Source organism: Callorhinchus milii, unplaced genomic scaffold (assembly GCF_018977255.1).
Source record: "Callorhinchus milii isolate IMCB2004 unplaced genomic scaffold, IMCB_Cmil_1.0 Scaffold13, whole genome shotgun sequence".
In the NCBI taxonomy this organism is placed as follows: Eukaryota; Metazoa; Chordata; class Chondrichthyes; order Chimaeriformes; family Callorhinchidae; genus Callorhinchus; species Callorhinchus milii.
Window position 1 is genome coordinate 13780430 of NW_024704754.1, and position 13402 is coordinate 13793831.

The 13402-nt window shown below is 40.7% G+C and overlaps 1 protein-coding gene across 1 annotated transcript; it reads right to left on the reverse strand.

The window, feature by feature from the left end:
• Positions 1-803: 803 nt before the first annotated feature.
• On the reverse strand, positions 804-13131 carry LOC103177306 (octopamine receptor-like). Its single transcript, XM_042340074.1, has 5 exons — positions 12869-13131; positions 9607-9783; positions 5964-6636; positions 5754-5818; positions 804-840 (listed from the first exon to the last, which is right to left on the reverse strand). Exons 1-5 carry the CDS (start codon positions 13129-13131, stop codon positions 804-806), a joined length of 1215 nt encoding a protein of 404 aa, XP_042196008.1.
• Between the last annotated feature and the right edge of the window lie 271 nt (positions 13132-13402).

Consider the following 13402-nt stretch of genomic DNA (forward strand, 5'->3'; position numbering starts at 1 on the left):
TTATTTTAATGGTTGTTTTATCAATCAGGAAATCAGAATACCAGTTACATACATCAAATAAATATTTTGGATAAACTATGATTTAGATTCTGCTTCTCGTGTTTTAACAGGGAAATACAGCCAGCAAAATCATTTACACAGGGAACAGATCATGAAAATGACTGAAAATTGTATTTCACTTTTATGCAATGTTGCTTCTTTCATGTACAGTTCAGGCTGTGTGTAAATCAATGTCTTTTGTGTTAATATGGATGAGAGAAGTTTTGGATATTAACATGGATGAGTCTTTAAAACGATGCTTCTGTCTAACGATTACATTCTACCTCTCAATAGAGCTCCTTTGTTGCTTCATCCCCAGTATCTTCCCCATCTCTTTCATATCCTCTCCCTAACACAAGTGCTCACAGCAGCTTATTCCAGTTACAGGCGCTATCTCCTCTCATCCTCCCACTCCTCCAAAGCTTGCTTCTCAATCTTTATTCCAGATATAATTTATACATATTATTTCATCCACTCAGCAAACGTGTGTCTCCATGCACTCTCCGGCCAATATCCCTGGTTCTTTGCTCAAACTGAATGTCTTCATTGTCTTATAGCACATTGGCCTCTGATCTTATAAGTCTTATTTGCTGTTCATGTGAGGTAGTATCCTTGATTGACAGCTGCATTATTGTAGCAGCACCATGGTTTTTCCAGGTGAAGAATGCAAAGCAGGCCATCATTAATTGTTCACACATTTTAAGAAGCATTCTCCACTATAATTAGCAGTTGTAATGAGTGCCCTTGTCAGATCCATCGTTGCTCTACACAGAAACAAGTTTTCCACGTTGCCGGATGTAACTGGGAGTAGATCAGAGAATATGAGAAGTAATCATTTTTGAAGAGCACTTTCTGCTACAGTGTAAGTATAAGAACCTCCTGCAATTTAGTGACATTTCAGCCTCTTCTTAAAGGGAAATATACACATGAATGATTCTTAATAAATTTCAACATTGACCTTCACGAATAGCAGGTCCTGCAAGTTCTAATCAATCCTGACGTTCATATCCTTCAGGCAATTTCCAGTTTCCAGGTTTTATTTCCATTCAAATTCCATTTAGTGTGCAGCGATTGATGTTCCAGAGTCTGGAGCCATTGTTCGAGTTCTACTTTACGGAATAATGATTGAATTAAGTAGATGTTCCACAACGCCCGCTTACCAAAAACAATATCACCTGTGGAAATCTTTCAGACCGGCATGTATCAATTGAAGGTGGGGATTGAGTTCACATCCACAGACAGCCTTTAGGAATCAATTTTTAAGTGAAATGTTTCAGACCAGCTTCAATGTGATAATTACAATGTGTCTGTTCCGAAACATCAGAGTTTTCATTCCAACCAAGGGTTTGAATAGGAACCAAGCAAAATACTTTCAAATAAAAGGATTCAGGAGACAGAAAGCAAGAAAGAGTCAGAATTTAACTCTGTTCTCTCGCTCTTTGTTGTCCAGTGTGAGAAAGCTAGACTGTTCTATAGTGAGGTAGTGCTCAGCATAGCATAATATATTATCCCGCAAACTGCCATGAGGTGAATTAATTCATTTGGTGGATTGGAAGAGGCTTTGAAGATGCAGTTATAAAGAGAATATCTAACATGAACTCTATTAAAACGGGAGGTTAAAAATGAACAAGCTTGAAGCAAAAGTAGAACAGATATCTGAATTTATTTTCAAAGAGCACTGGACACATGGACTGACTTCCACAAAAAGCTCTGTTAATTACAAGCACACATCGATAAGCTTACATATCTGGCACAGTTCCCTGGATAATGATCAGGATAGGGAATCTCCATTCATTTCCTTCTCCCTTGTTTCAGGGGTCCATAACGGAATTGCAGTTCAGTTCTGACGAAAGGTCATCCACCTGAAACGTTAACTCACTTTCCTCTCTCCAAAGATGCTGTCTGACCCGCTGATTGTTCGCAGCGACTTCTGTTTTTATTATGGAATTGCAGTGCCCACATCACTCCGGTGATCAGAAGCAGGATTTCCCTCTCCCTGGTTCAGAGACCACATGCCCTATTGTAAGACTCGCCAAACACACTTTCCCATGTAAGATCAAAGAGCTGAATATCCCCCTAGCCTTAAGCCAGTAAGGGTATTTTGCTTAAATTTAAAATTGCACAAAATTGTGGAAAATTCAGCCTCAGTTCCGAAGCCAGTTTCTGTTTACGAACTGCAGAAATCAGCTTCCAAATTAAGACTGTATTTAAGAATGTTCTTAAAGCTTAGGAAAAAATCGTCTTGCACTAGGCTAAAACTAAGTGGAATTCTGGGTCTACAGTTACTCAGCACAGACTCGGATTCAATTGTATAACTTCACCACTGCCTATTGAGCATTCACAGTAGGCACATAAACAATTTACTTACAGACATAGAAAGAATAGCTCCTATAATTTAGAAATGTCTCAGAACACTTTACAGTAATTACTACCATGTGTGGTGACTTGTTTTATAGGTAAACAATATGCACTATATGCACAGCTAAGCTACTTTAAGATGTCAATTGACATTAGAGCCATTAAATCAGTCATCATAGAAATTCATGATTATAATTCACTGTAGAGGGTAAATTTCCTTATATTACACTGTATAACACATTACATGTTATTTTGTGTACAGTATAGTTGGACTATCAAAAGCAAACCTGGCATTGTCCTGTATTGTAGTAGTTAGCACTCTCGCCTTGCAAGCAAGAGGACCTGGGTTCGATCCTCGGGCGGGCGAAAACTTAGGCAAGTTTCCTTACTCCACACGCCTCTGTTTACCTAGCAGTAAGTAGGAACTGGTTGTTAGTCGATTAGCGGATTGCTTTCCGGGGGTACTAATCCCTCCCAATTTTTTAAAAAAATAATAATTTGGTCACTCCAACCACGACCGTTTATGGGACACTGTTGTACGCAATTGGCTGCCATGTTTCATCCACAAAAAATATACAGTCAATTCACTTTACAGTGCATTCTGTGAAGCGTTGTGAGACATCTCAACAACGTATCTAACATTAAAACATCTCCGGGAATTGCTGTAAAAGTGTAGTGGCTTTGTATTTCTAGAGAACCGCAACAGCCAGTTTTTACAGAGCAAGGTCGCACAAACAGCCATGATGTGAAAGAACAATTTATATCTGAATGATTGTTGGTCAGGACACCTGGAACAATTCCTTTATCTTTATCTTAATGAGAAAGACCTCATGCCACTAGTTCAAAGGAAAAGGGAATTTTTCCACTGGGTCTGCTTGATTTAATATTTCATCTGAAGTACTGCACCTACAACAATGCAACTTTCCTCAGTTTTGCCGCTGAAGTTTCAGCCTGGATTGTGAGCTCAAGTCGCAACATAAAGACTATCAGTTCCATTATTTTTAGAAAGTAAGAACTTGCATTTTTATGGTGCTGTACTTGTCAAAACATCTCAAAGTATTTCACAACATATTGCTGTCAAGTATAATAACTGCTTTAATACCTTTGTGATATCAGTGTAATAAACTCTCTGTAAAGAGGCCACATCTACTTTCCAGATTTCTTCCTCTTCTGTCGACAAAAGGGTCAAAACCTATGAGTTACATAACCATAGTCTATTTTGTAAGGACATGGACCCATTAGAAATGTATCTATCACAGAAGTTTTGGGAAAAACACCAAAATAATCCTTGTCAATCACAAACCCTCCTGGGAATTCATACCTTTCACCCCACTTCCAAAGGTTATTATATATTTCCATTGGAACCTGACTGACCTCTGAAACTCATAGAATCATCAATTTGCACAAAGAGAAGAATTGAGCAGTGTTCGGCATCCATTTTTTAAACAACTTTAACCCCCAAAACCTAGTAATAGTGTAGCCTGAAAATTAATAATCAAATAATAATTCTTGCATGTGATACAGCGCTTTTCATGTTGGGAGGAAGTATCAAAGTGCTTCATAAGATATACTGTAAAATGTACTGACAATTTATTTTGCAGGTGAACATGCTAAGGTGCTGTAATTATAATAATAATAAATCTTGCATTTGATATAGCGCCTTATCACGTCTTTGACGTCTCAAAGTGTTTCATTCAACTCTTCAAAGGCAGTTGTTGCTAAAACTTTAATTTCCAAATCTGATCCAATATTTATTAACCTGCTCACTGGTTCAGTTCAGCCACTCCATTCCTCCTCTTTTAGGTATATGTTTACAGTAATCGATCTGCTGTACCATTACCTTTGTGTTCATCTTCCCAACTACCCGCAGCATGCCCGAAGACTGGCATCAGCCTTGTGCATGGCATGTGCAGTTGGTAAGATGATAAGGGTGCCAAGTCTGTGCTCCTCAACTTGCAATCACTCTGACTCTAGCTTTTGCGCTTACAGAAAGCCGTTTTGAGCAAAACCGTATTATGGTCATCTAATGTTGTACTGTGGTACACATTTGGGTTTTGGATGAAATGTTAAAGGGTGCTGTCTGCCCATTCTCATGGTAGGGTGCCAGTTAAAGATCTCACATCATTATTTGGAGAAGAGCAAGTTCTCCTGTTGTCCAATATTCCTCCCCTCACCAAAACTCACCACATCAATTGTTCAGCTCATCGTGGTGTGGAGGAAATTACTGGCACAGATTATCTCATAGATTTCCCTACATAACAAAAGTCAAACTAGCTCATTGTGTGAAGCACTTTGAAATGTTTCAACGTGATGAGGTAGTGTATCAAATGCAGGAATTATTATTACATAAATAGGCCCATGGAAATGTTAGTGGAGGAGATGCAAGCTCCTCAGACATCAACCAAACCATATCCTTGAATACCTTTAATTACCGCCCTCCACCCATGCACACACACACCACACACACACACACACACACAAACGACTGTCATGTAATTCATTTAAATCCTTTACCTACTCTGCTCTCATAAAACAAAAAACTACTGTCCTGATTACAAAACAGACAAGTGTTTCTTTGTTAGTGTGGCAGCAGATTACAGGAAATGTCAGACTCCCTGAGACAAACACTTAACCATGAATGTTACAGAAGCAGCTGCTGTGATAAAACAAGACAGATACCAAATGAAACACTTAAAATTACCTCCCACACTATATTATTCCATTCTTTTCTCATATTCCACCTATTCTATACCATGGAACCTGTTGCTTCTATCTGCCATGGTTTCTTGTCTTGTAAATGACGTAGACACTGAAGGAAAAATTAAGTATGTGATGTGATTATTGTGCCAGTTTCATGAGCATCCAGTTCTGTGCCCAAGTAGCGCTTCATCAATTATGAGCCTAGACGGAGAGTATTAACAGCCAATGTGACTGTGAGGCTATCACTGCCAATAATGTCTCCATATAACGTCCATAAATGTGATCATTAAACATGATCATGAGCTAGAGCCCTGTTTGAATTGCCCATTCTTAGGACAGAAGCCAATCGTAGCTTTACAATTGTTATCCCAATGGAAGATCAATTAGCATTATGTTCAGATATGCCAAGGGAGCATGACAAAACAATACATATTCAGGGGTACGAAGGGCATATTTGCAGATTCCAAGAAATATTTCCTGATACAGAAGTATCAACAATTGGCATGTGTTATGTGTTACCAGGAACAGGCAGATGAGGGCAGGTCTCATTCAATAAACACTTAATGCTGTAACAGGAAGATGGTGTAGTTGATAGGCTGAAAGGATAAGATCAAACCCTGTGATACAGTGACCTTAGCACAATCTGGGAAACAAACCTGTGATATTCCAGATCTGTCTGGTACCCCAACCACATCATGCCAAATCTTGGCCAACTGCACCCCTGTGAACAAAAGACCAGTTGTAATTGGGTTCCGATAGTGAATTTGTTTTTCCAACTTTAAATTTACAGATTACACTTTAGGAATGGGGAAAGTTTCACTGAAAAGAAGCAATGGGCATGTCAATCCCACCATTCACTGAGTTACCTTGGGTTTCACATTACTATTAGCAACTGTGATAGATTTTGGACTGAGCTCTTGATCCTGGACAGTTTTGGAGAAGGTTACTATGGAAACCATGTCGCCTCCAATATCAACCTGAGCCCCCCAACGATGGCACACAATAATCTTCTTCAACGCTCGTTGAAAATCATGATTAAGGAAGGCATAGAGCATGGGATTAATGGTGGAGTTACAATATCCAAACCAGGTGATAATTTTGAATACCAGATGAATTGCATTGTTGTTTGGCTCTGCACCACATACAGCTATATAGACATTGAATACAAAGTACGGGAGCCAGCACAGCACAAAGACAGATATAATGATGCTCATTGTCCGTGTGGCCTTATTCTCCAGTTGCAGACTGTTCTGACGCTTGCTTTTGGGATGGTAGTGGATATCGAGGGCTTGAGACATGATGCGTGCTGCTTTCAGACGTGAGGCACGGTATATGAAGAAGTACATGGTGCACATGATCAGGAACGGGATGTAGAAAGCCAGTGCCGAGGCCACGATGGCGAATGTCCGGTTTGTCACGAAGATACATTCTCTCTCAGCATCAAAATCCACCCCTGGGATCTCGTTCCAACCCTGCATGACCGGCAGGAAGGAAATCATGGAAGAGTAGACCCAGATGGCAAGGGTCATTAATATGCACCTGGGTGAAGATTGAAAAAGGGAGAAAATAGACTGAAAAAGGGGTCAATGGGGCTTATACTTATGAATTAACTTACCTTGGAAGTAAATAAGAAATATATAGGAAGTTAGGAAAAGTCATTGGGCCAATCAAAACAACCATTGCATGGCACTATGCAGTGCTACCTCTCTGAGTGATTTCCCTGTCCTCCTCAATACAGTCTTCTAATACCATGTGGATCATGTGCTTGCTGCTCATTATCAGAAAGCAATTAACACACTGTAGCTAGCAAACAGCAATTGTCCCATTGTAATCTCAAAGAGGTAGAAGTGCTAAAAATTGGCCTTATTTAAGCAGGTGAAATCAGTCACAGCTTCCACACTTGTCTGCCGTGCTACCACTATTGCATGAATGTATGCGAGCAAACTAATAATCCTTGCATTTGATATAGCACCTTTCAGGAGGATATCCCAAGCATTCATTGTAAAGACTGTATTTTGGCAGCTAATTTGTACACAACAACGTCACACAAACTACTATGAAGTGAATAACAATTCTGTTCGGGGGATTGTTGGCCAAGGACAGCAGGAGAAACTCCCTTCTGTTTTCAAATTGTGCCATTGGATCTCGAATGTCAATCTGAACAGGCAGATGGGACCTCGGTTGAACATCTCGTCCCAAGGACAGAACACCTGCCAATGCAAACCACCCCCCCCCCCCCACCCCCATCCCCACTCCACACCCCCATCCTAGCAGTGCACTGGAGTTTCAGTCTAGATCAGTGGTGGCCAATATGTGGCCCTGATGGCTTGAATTAAGAAATATTCAATCAAAAAAAAATTATTTTGTTGGCCAACCAAAAAGGTTGACCACCAATGGTCTAACCCAACAGTTTTTAAAAAGAAACTAGCTTCCAAATTGAAACTAAATTAAAGAATTTTCTACACTTTTGCATGATCTAAAATTTCAAGACATCACAGTCATTCAGGCTAAGGCAAAGCAGAACTGAAGAGTAGGACATCTCATGATTTGATAGCTCTCACAGATGAAAATCTGGAGTTGTGGAGTCCTGTAGCTCAGTGGTTAGAGCACTCGCTTTGCAAGCGAGACACCTGGGTTCAATTCCAGGCAGGACGAAAGCTTGGACAAGTTTCCTTACTCCACACAGAGCCTAATAATAATCCCTCCAAAACAAAACAATAATAAATTGTTTATTTTCAATCCACGACTGTTTGTGGGACATTGCTGTGCATAATTGGCTGCCGCGTTTCGCCCACAAATATCATGTCAATTCACTTTACAGCATATTCTGAGAAGCGCTTTGAGCCGTCGAGAAGACGTGAAAAGTGCTATATCAAATGCAAGGATTATTATTATAATATATGTATTATTATTATAAAACTGTCGCATCACGTACCACATTTTTCACCTCCAGTTTAGTCAACTTCTTAAAATAAACACAAAGCACTTTTATCATCTGATTATATTAGCTCAAACACGCCACCATGTCAACCATGAGTAAAGAGCAATCTTGCGCTGATGCCATTAATCACAGGCTGTGGGGCGTGCAGGGAATTGGAACTAGGATTGCTTTTAGGACAATATCAGACTGTTATAAGGTTATTTGAGGCATGCAAGGCTTGAGATTAACACGGACAGCCATTAATTATCATTGTAGATGGAATACAGCAGTATTTAATCCCCTGGGTGTTCTGCGGAGTGGAGCACTATATAATTCACAATGAATAAACATAAAATGTTTAAAGCCTTCTGGTTAACCAGTGAATGTCAATAATGCTGTGACCAATTATAATTGCTTTAAAGCTACATAGCAAATAAACTGTGCTACAGGCTTGTCTCATAATACGTCCATAATGAGGCATGTGCAACAAAGAATTTGGATAAAATTAGGTTTATTCGATGGCTCAGCTGATAACTTCATTGCGTGATATATAACCAATCTACGTAGAATAGGTAGGTCACAGATTCAAATTCTCCAGTCCATGTTGAGTTAGCTAAGGATCACCAGGGCATGTTAGAGAGATTTTCATTGAGGTGTTTCTCAAATGTAAGGATAATTCTTATTATGTCTGCGAGTCATTTCTGTTGCAGTGCCCTTTTAGGCAAATTGCCACAGGAAAGAGCCGGCACAGACTCGATGGTCCGAATGGCCTCCTTCTGTGCCGTAACATTCTATGAATCTATGAATCTATGAAAAAAATTGTACCAGGCTGCATTTTAAAAATGAAAGTTGATTTACCATAACACAATACAATAATAAGCCTTATATTTGATAGAGTGCCCTTTACAATGAGCGTCCACCTAAATAGACAGATGGAACTTCAGTCTAATGTCTCATCAGAAGGATGGCACCTGCAATGATACAGCACACCCCCAGCATAGCATTGAAGTGTCAGACTGGATTATATAGTTCCATATCCCGATTTGGGGCTTGAACGCACAACTTTCTGATTTAGAGCCGAGAGTGTTACTAATTGATCTAAGCTGATACCCAGATGCATTTTGATCCAGCAGTAACACATACAGCACTTGAAAAGAAAGACCTTCCATGTTATAGCACACCAAAAAGTCTCAAAATGCTTTATAGGTAACTATTGGCAAGTATATAGAGTGATTGTTTTTGTAGGCAAAACGTGTAGTCGTTTTTGTACATGGAAATGTCTCACGTACTGCCATGATATGAATGGCCAATTACTCTGGATGATAGATGGCTAGAACACCAGGAGAAACTCTTCTCTTTTTATATAATGTCATTGGATAAATTATATCCACTGGACAATAGGCACACCCTTTATTTAAGGTCCCATTCAAAGCTCTGACTATCCAGAGCTTCAACTTGAATTGTAAACTCAGAGATGAGAGTGCTACTGATTGAGCCAAACTGTCACAATCACTTTTTTGATAACAGACAGTGGATGAACAGTGCCCCACAATGGAAAGTGTAACCGACTGAAAGCAGATGTTGCTTACCTCCTCCGGGTCATCCTCTTGGGATAGTGGTGTGGAGTAGCTACAGAGCAGTAACGATCCAAGCTAATGAAGCACAGGGTAACGATAGAAGCTGTGCAGAACATTACATCGAAAGAGATCCACACCTTGCAGAACAGCCGTCCAAACAGCCAGATCCCAGTCACCTCGTAAATGATGCTGAACACAGAAACAGAATAAGCCTCAACACACTGGATTCCTTTAAATCACAGCAGTGGATATAATAATAATAATAATAATAATAATTCTTGCATTTGATATAGTGTCTTATCATGTCTTTGAGACGTCTCAAAGCGCTTCACAGAATATACTGTAAAGTGAATTGACTGTTTATTTTGTGGGTGATACGCAGCCAATTGCACACAGCAGTGTCCCACAAACAGCCGTGAATTAAAGTGACCAATTAACTTTTTTTTTGGAAGGAATTATTACTGGAAAAGTGATCCACCAATTGACAAACAACCAGGTTCCTGCTTACTGTTAGCTAAGCAGAGGCATGTGGAGTAAGGAAAGTTGCCCAACATTTTGCCCTGCCGGGAATCAAACCCAGGTCATCTTGCTTGCAAGGTGGGTGCTCTAACCACTAAGCTACAGGACTCCACATAGGATGCTCAGAATGTTGAGCACATAGGATGAAAATGTGATGTGTGATGTGATAATTAGTGCTGGCGATAATCCTAACTCAAGATATTATCAGATCACTGGATAGTCAGCACCTGGCAAGGTTCCATCAATGAATGACTCAGAGAAGCTGCCATCAGGTCAGTAGTACTGCAAGTAGCTACGGACGCAACAATTTTAGGAAAGTCTGAGATGGTGGAAGCAGTGTTTACCCACTGTAGTTATTGAATAGAACATCTCCAGTGTTTGTGCCATGATATGATTATCACATTTCATATATTTTTTGACCCCACGTATTACACTCCCAACAATGCATTGTCAGTTTTGTAATAATTAATGGATTGATAAATCAAGAAATCTGAGTGAGAATTTCTCCCCAAGTATATCATTCTCAACACTCTGATCTGAGGAGTGGGTTGGAGCAGCATTCCTGTAATTTGGGATCTCAGATTTCCATATTAGAAAATGCCACAAAGAGTTAAGGAGGAAGTAAAATTGTTCCATTCAGAAAATTATTGCAACATTGAATGCTTTGCTATGAATGACTATTGAAACTAAGAGAATGGGATCTAATCTTTGATACCTGCCTTGGTTGTTCCAACGCCCTCCTTGCTGGTCTCCCCCAGCTGCACCATTCATAAAATCCAATTAATTCAAAACTCTGTTGCCCATATCCTCATCTTGTCCTCCTTGAGGGGGAGGAGAGTGGGGTCACCTTGGAGCTGAACAGGCCTTAAGGCAAATTGTTTGGTAATGGAATTTCAGAATCAAGTCAGCCCTCTGTGGCGGTCTCGGTGGTCCGGTTCCTGAGCCAGGTGAGCCCACAGTATTCCAGAGCATTACTAATGAAAGCATAGTCCTGCAGTAAGCAGGACTTGGCAGGATAGACCAGTCACTGGGGTTAGGGCATCATCCCACACCCTGTTACCCTGCAAGCCAAAGTCCTAAGTTGGACAAGCTTGCCACACAGCGATATCAATGGCAAGCTATGGGGTATTAGCTGGTTGGAATCCAGCAGTAACCCGATGCAAACTCTGATCAAGGGCGAGTTTCCTTACTCCACACGCCTCTGTTTAGCTACCAAACTCAGTACCCCTTCAGCGCTTTGGGACGTGCTCCCGACGTGAAAGGCGCTCCATAAATGTAATTTTGTTGTTGTTCCACATGCATGGAATTCTCAGCTTGGTTTGAATATTCTTAGGCATGGTGGTGGTTTCTGCATGTATCAGAAAAAAAAATCCTCATCTACACTAAACTCCATACCCCCAGATTTTGCCAGGCTCCATTGGCTCCCTATTGTGAAACTGATTGATTTCAAGATTTTCACATTCCTGTACAAATCACTTCATGCCTTGGTACCTCTCTATCTCTCTGATCTGCTGACACCCCATTCCACTATCCGCTGCCGTGCTCAGCTGGCTCTGAGTATCTGGACCATGCTTATCCCCTCCTTACTATCATCAGTGGCGGTGGTTTCAGCCGCTATGCCCTAAAACTATGAACTTCCTGCCACAAACCTTAACTCCTCCCTGCCAAACTTCAGATCATAGCTGAAGACCTTCCTCTTCGACTGTGCTTACAGTCACCTCCACCATTTCTCCAGCTTGGCATCAAGCGCCATCACTGTTAAGCACTCTGAGACCCTCCTGAAGAGCACTATGTAACAATAATTATAATCTTTGCAATTGATATAGCGTCTTATCACATCGTTGAGCCGTCTCAAAGCGCTTCACAGAATAAATTGCAAGTGAATTGACTGTATTTTGTGAGTGAAACACAGCAGTGAATTGTGCACAGCAGTGTCTCAAAAACAGTCGTAGACTGAGTGACCAAATTATGCTTTAATAATTTTTTTTTGAGGGGATTATTTCCCCCCAGAAAGCAATCCGCCAATCAACTGCCAGGTTCCTACTTAGTGCTGCGTAGCAGAGGCGTGTGGAGTAAGGAAACTTGCCTAACGTTTCACTCCGGATCGGGAATATAAATATAGATAATAATAATCCTTGGATTTGATATAGCGCATTTTACGTCTTCTTGACGCTTCACAGAATATACTGTAAAGTGAATTGACTGTATATTTGTGGGCGAACGCGGCAGCCAATTGCGCACAGCAGTGTCTCACAAACAGTCGTAGATTGAAAATGACCAATTTATTATTGTTTTTGGTTTTGGAGGGATTATTATTAGGCTCTGTGTGGAGTAAGGAAACTTGCCCAAGGTTTCGCCCTCTGCCTGGAATTGAACTCGGGTCTCTCGCTTGCAAAGCGAGTGCTCTAACCACTGATACAAATACAAAATGTAAAAATTCAGAAAGTCCTATAAAATGGGCATCAGTTTGTTGTGTCAGTTCTGAGATGCCCCCTTTCACAAGGAAAAAGGAAAATGACAAATAAAAGACAAAAGGACCTTAACTGAATTTAATTCACATGGTGTTTCAAGCTTAAAGTCTGAAGCTTACTGTCTGTTTGTACTAGATGGTGAAAATGCTTCCATGCTCTTGATCACCTCTACAGATAGCAGCTGAACTCGTCACCTTCATAATAATTGCACTGGGATCCTGTAAGGCTGACCACCGATACTTAGTACTGACGAAAAAATAATCTTAGCTTTGACTCAAACTCACCTGAACGGCATAACCAGGCAAGCAACCAGCAGATCTGCCGTGGCCAGAGATAGGATGAACATGTAAGTCACTGTCCTCAGTCTCTTTTCCAAAGCCGGGCAGATGAACACAATCGTGTTCCCCAGGAAAGTCACCAAGTCTACAATGATCAATATGGTTCCCACCAGCGCCTCCCGACTGGAGATGTGGATGTGGGAGACATTCCCAAACCCAGAAGGAACCGCAGGAGAAAGGCTACAATTTTCTTCCCACGACAAACACATGATTCATCTTGTGCAAGCCTGGAAAGACATACAATTATATTGCAACAGATCAGATTCAGCGATGATCCGCACAGTGTGAGTGCTGTAACGCTGGAGCCCGCAGCTTTATCATTGAACTGTCACTATGTGAGCATTCACCAATGATGCAAAAATAAGCAACACTTGTTCTTACCTTATTATAATAGTAGATAATCCGATCGCAAACGTTGCACTTTCTCTGTGAGGATGCACATTGTGTGTAGAGCAAAAGCTGTGTGTCGGATCCAACCTT